We start from the raw sequence: 13,061 nt of genomic DNA on the forward strand, positions 1-13,061 counted from the left end.
ATCTGTATAGCGCCACCTGCTGTGTGCTCTTTTTTTCAGTTTCTCTGTCCTGCTGGCAGGACGCGCCCCCTGATCTCCAGCAGGCAGGCTGCGCCCCCCCCCCCCCCCCTGAGCTCCAGCAGGCAGGACACGCCCCCTCTGAGCTCCAGCAGGCAGAACACGCCCCCTCTGAGCTCCAGCAGGCAGGACACGCCCCCTCTGAGCTCCAGCAGGCAGGACACGCCCCCCTCTGAGCTCCAGCAGGCAGGACACGCACCCCTCTGAGCTCCAGCAGGCAGGACGCGCCCCCTCTGAGCTCCAGCAGGCAGGACGCGCCCCCTCTGAGCTCCAGCAGGCAGGACGCGCCCCCTCTGAGCTCCAGCAGGCAGGACGCGCCCCCTCTGAGCTCCAGCAGGCAGGACGCGCCCCCTCTGAGCTCCAGCAGGCAGGACGCGCCCCCTCTGAGCTCCAGCAGGCAGGACGCGCCCCCTCTGAGCTCCAGCAGGCAGGACGCGCCCCCTCTGAGCTCCAGCAGGCAGGACGCGCCCCCTCTGAGCTCCAGCAGGCAGGACGCGCCCCCTCTGAGCTCCAGCAGGCAGGACGCGCCCCCTCTGAGCTCCAGCAGGCAGGACGCGCCCCCTCTGAGCTCCAGCAGGCAGGACTCGCCCCCTCTGAGCTCCAGCAGGCAGGACGCGCCCCCTCTGAGCTCCAGCAGGCAGGACGCGCCCCCCCCTGAGCTCCAGCAGGCAGGACGCGCCCCCCCTGAGCTCCAGCAGGCAGGACGCGCCCCCCCTGAGCTCCAGCAGGCAGGACGCGCCCCCCCCCCCTGAGCTCCAGCAGGCGGGACGCGCCCCCCCCCCTGAGCTCCAGCAGGCAGGACGCGCCCCCCCCCCCTGAGCTCCAGCAGGCAGGACGCGCCCCCCCCCCCCCTGAGCTCCAGCAGGCAGGACGCGCCCCCCCCCCTGAGCTCCAGCAGGCAGGACGCGCCCCCCCGAGCTCCAGCAGGCAGGACGCGCCCCCCCCCCCCCCCCCCGAGCTCCAGCAGGCAGGACGGGCCCCCCTGAGCTCCCACCCCAATGCCCGGCCACCTCATATAGGTTTCCTTACCCCGCTCCCCGGCACCCCTGGTGAGGCTTGGGAGGCAGCGGCGGCCATGCAGGGAGCATGAACGACGCGGGAGCCATGGAGCGGGGTAAGTATAACCTATATGAGGTGCCAGGCATTGGGTGGGTTATTATAGGGGTTGGACACCCCCTTTAAAGCCTAATGCACACGACCGTGTCCGTTTTGTGGTCTGTAAACCTCGGATCTGCAGAATACTTTGGCCTCTGTGTTGCTTCGAGGTTCTGATGCTCATGGAGATGCCTGCAGAAGACTTTCCAGCGCGCGTCCCTCCCCGCGTATATCCGGCCGCTCGCTTCGCTCTCCCCTCTATTTGTCAGATTCTGGACACTGTTGTGTAGAGGAGAAAGTCCATTGCCAGGAACATTTCCTGACTCTGATGCAAAGGAATTTTCCATGACACTAATTTCTTGTGTTTTACATAGAAAGTTCCCGCTTTTCACACCGCTATTAGTCTGAACAGAGATAGCCGGCAGTGGGGGAATAACGGCTCCGGGTCACACCCTTTCCCGGAAAGTTAAAGGGAGTGTGTCACAAAGTGACAGGTTCTTATGTTAAACAGATTTTTTATGTTTTTATGTTTTATTTTTAATTTCCATTGTCCAAACGGAAATGAATCCTAATATCCTGCAGTTTTGCACTAAGCCTAATAATAGGGGGCACTTTCTGGTCTGTAAAGATCACTTTTCAGCAGTCATCCTATTATCATCACAGATGAGATAACAATGACAGACGATAACTGTATATAGCTAACGTAGGTTCCACTATTCACAGCTTACCTTACCCCCTCTCTGTACAATGACTCCTGCACGGCTCATGGAGCATGCGTCGAAAACTCTCCCATAGAAGTCCATGGGGGTGATCTGCTGACCATTGTGTTTATGGGCCACAGGGGCTGCCCTAAATCATATCTCTAAGTAGACAGGGGAACATGTGAACGCTACAGCCAATCACAGGCCGCAGCAGTAACCTGCGCTCTTTGCGTCACGTGACCAGTTGTCCTATCCATATAATGGAGGGTCATGTGACCAGGCAAATCGCCTCCATGTGATGTCTCCTCCATTCCAGTTTAGTACAGGTGTAGTCTGTTTGACTGGAGGAGGCTGAGTGATGTGTGGACCCTCCATCAGCGGCCATCTTATGGACGGGACCTCTATGCGGACAGTACGGAAGATGTGCCCAACAAGGGGGCAAACTGCACGTAATATCATCCATGTTAGTGTCCTATAGTCATCTTATATACACATTGGTCAATAGTAGCCAAAAAATGGCAGACCCCTTTAATTTACGCTACGGATCTCCCCCGAGGATTTTGCCCTTGGTATTGGAAAAGGTGAAATCCACAACAAAAACTGCCTGTAAGGCTACATTCACACGACCGTAAGTGTTTTGCGGTCTGATATCGGCCGTGTACGTTATACGTTTTGCGGACGGACTATGATAGAAAATGCCTATTCTTGTGAATAGGACATGTTCTATCTTTTTTTGCGGGGGCCGCGGAACGGAACTACGGATGCGGACAGCTCAGTGAGCTTATCCACATCTTTTGCGGCCCCATTGAAATGAATGGGTCCGCACAAAATTTACAGTGCGCTTTTCTGTTGTATTTTACATCCTGTGCGGCCTTACACTCCATGCAACGTCTTTTTATTTTTTTTTCTGGCTGAGCGATACTTAAAGGGGTCTTCCGCTTTCACAATATTGATGACCTGTCGTCCTGATAGACTATCATCAGTACGGGTCAAGGGGGATCTGAGCCTTGGCACCCCTCCCCCCCAGTCAGCTATTGAAGTAAATGGGGAGAAGCTGCAATGTCCTATGACACTGCTACTACGTCACCAATGAAGAACATCACAGTCCCTGTAAACATCTGATCTGTGGTGGTGCCATCGGGTGTCGGACCCCCCTCTCATCTGATATTACGGGCCTGTCCTGAGGGTCTGTGGTGGTGCCATCAGGTGTCGGACCCCCCCTCTCATCTGATATTACGGATCTGTCCTGAGGGTCTGTGGTGGTGCCATCGGGTGTCGGACCCCCCTCTCATCTGATATTACGGACCTGACCTGAGGGTCTGTGGTGGTGCCATCGGGTGTCGGACCCCCCTCTCATCTGATATTACGGGCCTGTCCTGAGGGTCTGTGGTGGTGCCATCGGGTGTCGGACCCCCCTCTCATCTGATATTATGGGTCTGTCCTGAGGGTCTGTGGTGGTTCCATCTGGTGTTGGACCCCCCTCTCATCTGATATTACGGACCTGTCCTGAGGGTCTGTGGTGGTGCCATCGGGTGTCGGACCCCCCTCTCATCTGATATTATGGGTCTGTCCTGAGGGTCTGTGGTGGTGCCATCTGGTATCGGACCCCCCTCTCATCTGATATTACGGGTCTGTCCTGAGGGTCTGTGGTGGTGCCATCTGGTGTCGGACCCCCCTCTCATCTGATATTACGGGCCTGTCCTGAGGGTCTGTGGTGGTGCCATCTGGTGTTGGACCCCCCTCTCATCTGATATTACGGGCCTGTCCTGAGGGTCTGTGGTGGTGCCATCTGGTATCGGACCCCCCTCTCATCTGATATTACGGGTCTGTCCTGAGGGTCTGTGGTGGTGCCATCTGGTGTCGGACCCCCCTCTCATCTGATATTACGGGCCTGTCCTGAGGGTCTGTGGTGGTGCCATCTGGTGTTAGACCCCCCTCTCATCTGATATTACGGGCCTGTCCTGAGGGTCTGTGGTGGTGCCATCTGGTATCGGACCCCCCTCTCATCTGATATTACGGGTCTGTCCTGAGGGTCTGTGGTGGTGCCATCTGGTATCGGACCCCCCTCTCATCTGATATTACGGGCCTGTCCTGAGAGTCTGTGGTGGTGCCATCGGGTGTCGGACCCCCCTCTCATCTGATATTACGGGCCTGTACTGAGGGTAAAACATCAATATTCTGACTCTGGAAAACTTCTTCAAATCCAAATTACTTTGTTATGATCAGAAAAATATTCCCATGGGAAAAAAAAAAGATATCGCTGTCTTTGTAGCCAACCATTCCCGTGTGTCCTTGGTTTATAGAAGAACATTCTGATATCTCATGTGAGATCTTGGCCGAGTCTTCATCCTCGAGGGGGGGGGCGCCACCATCTTCACTGTTCAGTCTCTTGTAAAAATAGTTTGTTGTTCCCGTCAGGAATCGTTCTCCCCTATCTCTTACTGAAAGGATATTTCGGGAGAGGTCCCGCCACTGTTTTGGACATAACGCCAAGTTGGCGTCAGTGGCTTTTTACGTAAATCACATTTGTATTATCTTTGTGTTTCAAACGACACAACAATGTAACGTCTCCTGTGAAGCCGCGTCTCTGGGTCGGGTGTAATCTGTTCTCTGTGCGCTCGTCGTGTAAATAATCCGTTCTACCCAGACAACATGTGGCGCTCCTCGTACCCGGGGCGGCCGGCCCAAAGCTTTATTTACATTGCTCTATTCTTTCCTGTTGTCTCCTCCGTTGGCACCAAGAATAACCAAGGCTGCGGAGCTCCGGCACCAGCAGGAATGTTCAGCGAGCGTCAGGCCGGGACCGTTTTTCCTTTTTATCCTGATGGAATGCATGCAGCCCCCATGTTATCCCCGAAATACACAGGCTGGATTCCTGCGTCCCCTGTCGTCCACCGCGTACATTTTTATCTCTTCCTGAATTCCTCAGATATGTACAAAGCCGTCAACTGAAATTCTCCGAATTCAGCTTATATTTGGAATCGTCTAGCATTACATGTGTAGAGACCGATTTTATTTCCAGTAGGCCTTATGCGCGCAGCCATGTGTATTTTGTGGTCCACAAAATACGGAAGACATCCGCATTGCGTCAGTTTTAGTTTTTTTTTTTTGCGGCCACACTTTGCAGCCATTCTCTTACGGAATGGACATAAGGACGCGGAAAACATATGGATGATCTGTGTCCCGTACGTCTGTTCTTGCAAAAAGAACATGTCCTCGTATACTTGGCCGCAAAATGTGGACCGCACAGACCCATTCAAGTCAACGGATCAGCAAAAAATAAAAATAAAACAATAAATACAGACGCCACACAGGCGGTATCCGTATTTTTGCCAATCTGAGGTCTGTGGACTGCAAAACGGATACGGTCATGTGCACGAGGCCTGATCATGTCCATGTTTATGACTTGGCTACCTTCTAAGATTCTCCTTTTAGGGTATGTTCCCACAACAGATTTTGAAAACGCTGAAACAAAGATAGAGCGTGCCGCCTCCTATCGAAAAGAATGAGGCGTTGTTTGGAGCGGAAAACGCGTGAAATGGGACGACCTTGCGTCAACCGTACACGTGCTACAGACCGCAAATAGGAGCCCGCAATGCACAGGCACCGACCATGTGCCGGCCGTCTGCGGACACATTCACTTGAATGGCATCTGCACTGCAAAAAAAGTAGCGCATAGTGCATACACAATTTTCTTTTCGCGCCGCGGACAGAAAATCCATGGAAGCTCTCCGTGGGCTTCTGATCCGGGCATCCGTTCCGCACTGCACCGTATCTTCTAGATTGCGGACCCATTCAAGTGAATGAGTCCGCATCCGTGATATAGTGCGCACACGGCCGGGGTCATAGTTTGCGGGCCTCAATACGGGCACGGATCTGCTACGGCCGTGTGCATAAGGCCTTAGGGTGGATTCAATTTTTCTCTCTTTAATTATTTTTTTTTTTAAAAGCCAGAAAAGGAATCGGAAATGTGCTTGAAATCGCCCTCATGATGCTGGGTGGAGATTTCGGAATAGTCCAGATGCCCTGCCCCTCCTTCCCCACCCTCCTGTCTTTCCGTAACCTCACACGCCATTGTATTTAATTGCAATATAGGGCAGCCACCAAGGCAGCGAGCGCGATGGGCAGCCTGAAGCTAAAGCCTGGGATTACGTCGGATTCACAAGAGAAGATCAGTTGCAATCCTTAAAGAAGCTCCAATTGAATTGTCTATTCGATGTAAAAGAGTATTACACTCACCGGTAATCCGGTTTCCTGGAAGTCTCCATGACACCAAGTCCTGAGATTGACTTCCTTCTGATTGGACAGGAAAAACACAGAGAGGTTAAAACCCCCACCCCCTCCTCACATCACCAGTGTATTTTAACGAAGAACCCCAGGATGAAAGGATAATAGCTAATAGCAGAAAAAAAGGGTGGGATATATGTGGTGTCATGGAGACTTCCAGGAAACCGGATTACCGGTGAGTGTAATACTCTTTTCCCCAGTCGTCTCCATGACACCAAGTCCTGAGACAATATCAAAGATACAATTAGGGGGGGACAACTGCCGACAGGACCTTACGTCCAAATCTTAGGTCGTCATTAGCAGCTACATCTAGTCTGTAGTGCTTAGTGAAAGTATGAACTCTTTTCCATGTTGCTGCCCTGCAAATCTGTTGTAAGGAGGCTGAGGCTTTTTCCGCCCAGGAGGCAGCCATGCCTCTCGTAGAATGTGCTTTTAGGGAAGCAGGGACGTCTTTTCCCTGAGCTTTATATGCTTCGGAGATTGCCATCTTAATCCATCTGGAGATGGAACTTTTTGCCGCTTTCTTCCCTTTGTTAGGACCTGAAAATTGGACAAACAGATTTTTGTCTTTTCTCCAAAGGCTGGTAGCTTCCAGGTACTTTAAGACCGCTCTCCGGACATCTAATGTGTGGTAAGTGATTTCTTGATCGTTTTTCGGATCGTCACAGAACGAGGGGAGAACAATGTCCTGAGACCTATGGAAGGTCGAGACTACCTTGGGGAGGAAAGTCGGATCTAATTTGAAAATTAATTTGTCCTCAAATATTGCAAGGAATGGTTCTTGGATGGACAAGGCCTGCAGCTCACAGACCCTTCTGGCTGAGGTTATTGCCACCAGAAAAATCGTTTTAATGGTAAGCCATCTGATGTGGATAGAGTCCAGAGGTTCGAATGGATCGGAGGTTAGACCCCCTAGTACTGTATTAAGGTTCCATGGTGGCACCATGTTTCTAATTGTAGGTCTGATCCTATCTGCCGCCTTAAGGAATCTGGATATCCAGGGATGTTCCGTTAGCTTGGTATTATATAGTGCTCCTAAAGCCGATACCTGGACCCTAAGGGTATTGGGGGATAGACCTAAATCTAGCCCTTCTTGAAGAAAATCCAGGATTAGTGAGATGTTGGCTCTAAACTGGTTGAAGGAGGTCCCAGACCAATCAGCAAATTTCTTCCATATTTTTTGGTACTTGTCGTTGGTACTCTGTTTCCTGCTAAGGAGTAAGGTGTTCACTACTTTTTTTGATAGACCAAAGTTTAATAAGTTGGATTCTTCAGAATCCAGGCTGTTAACTTTAGTATTTTCAGGTCTGGGTGAGAAATAGGTCCCTGACTTAGAAGGTCCGGCCTTTGAGGTAGAAGGAGAGGAGCTTCCACGCTGAGGGCTTTCAAGAGGGAGAACCAACTTCTCTTGGGCCAGAAGGGGGTTATCAGGATTAGTGTACACTTTTCTTTTAGGAACTTCTGTAACACTCTGGGGATAAGCGGAAATGGGGGGAAGGCGTAGACTAAGTTTGTTGTCCAACTCTGGTTGAGGGCGTCTACTGCCCGAGGATGATCCCTGGGGTTGAGGGAGAAGAACTGGTTTAGCTGATGATTTCTCCTGGATGCAAACAGGTCTATCGTCGGCCTGCCCCATTTCTTCGTGATTAAATGGAAGGCTTCTGGAGCTAACATCCATTCCCCTGGGTCTAGTCTGTGCCGGCTTAGGTAATCGGCCTGAATGTTTAAAACTCCCTTCAAATGAACCGCTGAAAGAGATTGAATGTTGCCTTCTGCCCAGGAAAAGATTTTGTTTGCCAGGTTCTGTAGCGGGCGATGCCTTGTGCCTCCCTGGTGTTGGATAAAGGCCACGGCTGTAGCGTTGTCCGAGTAGACTAGGACGTGACGACCCTTTGCCAGCTGACTTGTGTGTTTCAGTGCTTCCCACACTGCCCTCAGCTCCTTGAAATTTGAGGATTGCTGGCTCACGTAATTCCCCCATGTTCCCTGGTAGGAGTTCCCCTGGACGACCGCTCCCCACCCGTGGAGGCTGGCATCTGTTGTGATGACTAGAGGGAGATCTTGTGCCCAGAAAATCCCGTTTTCTAGGTTCGAATTGCTGAGCCACCAAGTTAGTGATTTTTTGGTCTCTGCATCTAAGAATATTTTCCTCTCTAGGGTTAATTGCGATCTGTTCCATTTGTCTAAGATGAATTTCTGGAGTGGTCTTAGATGGAACTGTGCCCAGGCAACTGCTGGAATGCAAGCGGACAGACTCCCTAGTACCTTCATGGCCTGTCTTATTGAACAGAATTTCTCCTTCTTGAACTTCCTCAAAGCTGTCTGAAGTTTTACTATCTTTTGAGGTGGTAGAAAGGATCTTTGGGAGACTGTGTCTAGAGTAATGCCCAGAAAAACTTTCCGTTTGGATGGGATTAAATCCGATTTTTTCCAATTGATGAGCCAACCTAGGCTCTGTAGATGATCCAGGACTAACCCGAGATGGATTCCCATGGTCTCTATGTTGTCCGCCACTACCAGTAGGTCGTCCAGATAGGGGATCACACAAATTGCCTTTTCTCTCAAGGTTGTCAAGGCTTCCGCCATTATTTTGGTAAAAACCCTTGGGGCAGAAGAGATCCCGAAGGGGAGACACCTGAACTGGAAATGCTGAATGTTTCCCTCCAATTCTATTGCGAACCTTAGGAATTCCCTTGATGACCTGTGAATTGGGACGTGATAATAGGCGTCGCTTAAATCTATTGTGGCCATCACTGCATCCTTTTTTAAGAGTTTCACTGCTGACTTCAGGGTCTCCATTTTGAATTTTTGATATCTTACGTATTTGTTTAGATGTTTCAGATTTATAATTACCCTGGATTTCCCGTTTGGTTTCTTTATAATGAAGAGGCGGGAATAGAATCCCAGTCCTGTCTGATTTTTCGGGACGGGCTCTATGGCGTCCAAGGTTAATAGGTTTTTTATGTCGTTTTTTAAGGTCGCAGTTTGAGATGGGGGAAGGGTAGTGATCACATATTTCTGTGGAGGGGAAGAGAGAAGATCTATCAGATAACCCTCTTGTATAATACTTAAGATCCACCGGCTGTTTGTTACATGCTCCCAAGATCTTAGAAAGGAGCCGAGTCTTCCCCCCACTGGTATGGCGTCATTGTTTGTTGTTGGATGAGGAGGCTTCGGCCCGATTTGGGTTGAAGAGGAAGCTTCTCCCCCTGCCTCCCTTCGCATAGCTCCACCTCCCAGTCTTCCCTTTATCTTTTTTATTTTCGGGTTGAAAAAATCGGTCACGAAAGGGCTGCCTTTTTTGTTTATATCTTTCCTCTGGAAACCCTCTTTTTTTATTTGTCGCGTTGTCTAGGATTTTATCTAGATCTTCTCCGAAAACGTACTGACCGTGGAAGGGGAGTGCGATTAATTTATTTTTAGATGTGATATCTCCTGACCACGCTTTAAGCCATAGTGCCCTTCTCGCTGTATTTGAGAGAACAGCTGTACGGGCGGACAGTTTAACTGATTCAGCAGCTGCGTCTGCTAGAAAGGAGGTTGCCATCTTTAATAGAGGCAAGCTCTCTAGAATTTGATCCCGTGGTGTCTTATTGACCAGATGTATCTCTAGCTGGTCTAGCCAAAGGTTCAGTGTTCTGGCCACACATGTGGAGGCAACGCCCGGTTTGAGAAGGGCCGCCGTAGTCTCCCAGGTCTTTCGCAAGAGACTCTCCGCTTTCCTGTCTAGAGGATCTTTCAATTGTGCTGAGTCTTCAAACGGTAGGGCCGTATGTTTTGCTACCTTGGCCACTGGCGCGTCTACTTTGGGAATGGTCTCCCAATCCGTACAGTCCTCTTGGCTAAAGGGGTAGCGCCTCTTAATTCCTCTTGGGATAAAGGATCCTTTATCCGGTTTTTCCCATTCAGACCTAATTAATTTTTGGACACTATCAGGGACTGGAAAAACGGCCTTCTTCCTTTCACCTAGACCCCCAAAAATTTCTTGCTGGGTAGACCTAGGGGTTTTAGGCATCTCCATCTGAATGGTGGCCCTGATGGCCCTGATAAGTTCATCAATATCTTCAGGATTGAACAGGAAGCGCTTATATTCGCCCTCTTCATCTGAAGATGCCGGGTGTTTTTGGACAGATTCGGAGTCTGAGACCGCCAGCCCCTCAGAGTCGGAATCCAGGATAAGTGATTTAACACTACGGGCGTCCTGAGTGGGGGGAACTTTGGGAGGAGTAGGTTCTCTGGTAGTTAAGGCTAGCTGAACCTCTTCTTTTACCACTTTTCTAATGTCTTCAATTAGACTAGAAGACTCAGACTTGATGACACTGGCAGTACATTCTTTACACAGGGGCTTGGATCCAGTGTTAGACAATCTTTTGCAGCAAATACCACATTTTCTAGTTTTTTTGGCTGCAGAAGCCGAATCCTTTTCTCCCTGAAATGGTAAGGGAGGAAAGGATGAGCAGACTGAACCCACCATACAAGGCATGTACCTGAGAACAGGTTACTCACTGTCCCAGGGTTTGATGCAGGCTCGGTTCCAGAGCCCGGCGTGAGGGGGGTGCTCATCTTGACTCCCGACCGCTTCAGAGATGCTTCACCAAAATATGTGAGCCGCGCTATGCAGGGCGCCGTTACACAGGTCCTGAGCGTTTTTATAGTGTCTCCATGTGCTTCTCATGCTGCAGGACCTGTGGCGCATGTTGATGACGTCAGCGCGCTTAGCTCCGCCCCCGGCGTCTGACGTCATCCGCCTGCCGGCCGGAAGGGACACATCACAGTGCCGATCCGCCGTGTTCCTCCTTCCCTCTGCATCAAGCCCTCCGGGACCGCCGCAGAGGGAATCTTCGCAGGGGCACTACCTATGTGCCCGAGCCCAGGCCTAACCAAACGGAGGAGGGAGAGCTGCACTGCAGATCCGACCTCGGCCCAGATGAAAAAAAAAAAAAAAAACTCCAGGTGAGCCCAAACGAGCTCCGTGCACCTCTCCTGCTTCCTATCCTGATGGGACAGGAAAAACACTGGTGATGTGAGGAGGGGGTGGGGGTTTTAACCTCTCTGTGTTTTTCCTGTCCAATCAGAAGGAAGTCAATCTCAGGACTTGGTGTCATGGAGACGACTGGGGAATATAGTCTTTTCTGCCCTTGGGTTGACACTATAGTTATTTTTTTTCCTTTTTGGGGGCTGCCCCCCCCCCCCCCCCCCCATTTTATAAATGGCCAATAAATCCGATTCCTTCCCTCTAGGGGAGCGGCATTTAGGCCGACATTTCTTTTAATCGTTTATTACTGCCGCAGTTCAGACAAATACATTTTATATATTAAAAAATTCCTTCAATATCTGGCACTTGATAATCCAGAAAGTCTGGCGCGTGTTTCCCCGCACAGAACGCTAATAAAATGTGGAATCTCACAAGACTAAAAGCAGAAAAAAAGAGCGGCGAGGCGATTAGGAAATTCCTTTATTCAGTTAGAAAATGAAGTTCTAGTGTGACCGCTTGGAATCCTTAACGTTAGTCTATTTTGCGCTTCCTTTTTGATGGATTTGGACTCCTACAAACATGTCTTGTGTTCTTTTTTCCGATACTGTCTGATAATCCAGAATATCGGACCGTCAGATCCCATTGATAAACGCATTGGGCGACTCTTGAATGCTTCCTCGAGTGCCTCCGTTTCTGCACCACCGTCCCACAGGGACAAGTAGGATCTTACTATTTGTACTCCAGGTAGTGCCGACCTGCTTTCCTCTTGGAAGCGGTCTTTGGAGCATGCACTCTATTGTAGACCTACGGGTGCCGGCTCTGAGGACACTGGAAGATGATGTCCGGTCTTTGTGCCCAGGGGGTAACAGTCATTCACTATAGTTAGAAAAAACTGTCCGTTTTAGTAATTGCTTGCCTTCCCCATATAGTTACAGTTCTGGAGCCTCTATTCTTATGACTCTATGGTTGTGCCGTTCCTCTATTATTCCTGCTAGAAGTTTTGGCTTGCCTTTGCTTTCTCTAGAGTCCTCTGGCCGCAGCTTTCTCCCCTCTCCATTCAGAAAACATGCACACTCGGCGGAATGGAGTATGCATGTAGGAGTTGGGAGAGAGCTGTTGGCCGAATGCCCGGCTGTCTAAAAGCACCCATCCGCGGGTTCAGCTGACAGTCTAATGTGTGTGCGCAGCTCCTGACCCTCCCTCCCGATGATGTCACGGAAGAGAAGGACCCGGGGAAAGTACTTTTTTTTTTTTCTCCCTCCCAATCCTTTAAGTTCTCCCTGGAGATAATCCGCCGGCAGAAATGCCTGGCAGCAGCTTTCCTCCTTTCCGTATTAAATACACATACACGTGTATGTGCCGAACCGACTGTGTATGTCTATTGGGGAGTCAGGAGAGATGGCGGTCAGTCAGTCGGCTGACCGCTATTAAATGTGTATCACCGCCCTTAAAGGGGTTATCCAGGTAAAGGTAATAATGACCTATCACATGGCCGGGGGTCAGAGTCTCGGCACCCCTGCCGATCAGCCACCGCATTTACCTGAGCGCTGCGGACTCCCAGCAGCTCTCCAAGCACAGCGCCGTACATTGTGTAGTGGTCATGCTTGGTATTGCAGCTTAGCCCCATTCACTTCCATGGGGTTGAGCTGCACGTAGGCCACATGAGCCATGTACGGTGACATCAGCTGCCTAGGAAGAGGCTGCTGTACTCGCAGAGCGCCAGCCCCTTCTAACACCTGATCAGTGGGGGTCCCGGGTGTCGGACCCCTGCTGATCTTATATTGATGACCAATCCAGAGGTTAGGTCATCAATATAATTTACCAGGTAACTCCTTTTTAAACTGGAGAGTCATTCTTGGGAGGGGAAGAGGCAGTCGGAGAACATGGCCGGCACACAGCAGATCGCCTGCGCTGGGAAATGTTCTGTAATTGAGTTTGGAGGAAGC

At 50.6% G+C, this 13,061-nt stretch overlaps 1 protein-coding gene across 1 annotated transcript; it reads right to left on the reverse strand.

Moving 5' to 3' along the window:
* Positions 1-8,135: 8,135 nt before the first annotated feature.
* Positions 8,136-11,072, reverse strand: LOC120981023 (lamina-associated polypeptide 2, isoforms alpha/zeta-like). Its single transcript, XM_040410476.1, has 2 exons — positions 10,647-11,072; positions 8,136-10,569 (listed from the first exon to the last, which is right to left on the reverse strand). The coding sequence occupies exons 1-2, from the start codon at positions 10,701-10,703 to the stop codon at positions 9,286-9,288; spliced, it is 1,341 nt and encodes a 446-aa protein (XP_040266410.1). The 5' UTR covers positions 10,704-11,072; the 3' UTR covers positions 8,136-9,285.
* Between the last annotated feature and the right edge of the window lie 1,989 nt (positions 11,073-13,061).

The sequence above is a fragment of the Bufo bufo genome, chromosome 10 (assembly GCF_905171765.1).
Source record: "Bufo bufo chromosome 10, aBufBuf1.1, whole genome shotgun sequence".
NCBI classification, from domain to species: domain Eukaryota; kingdom Metazoa; phylum Chordata; class Amphibia; order Anura; family Bufonidae; genus Bufo; species Bufo bufo.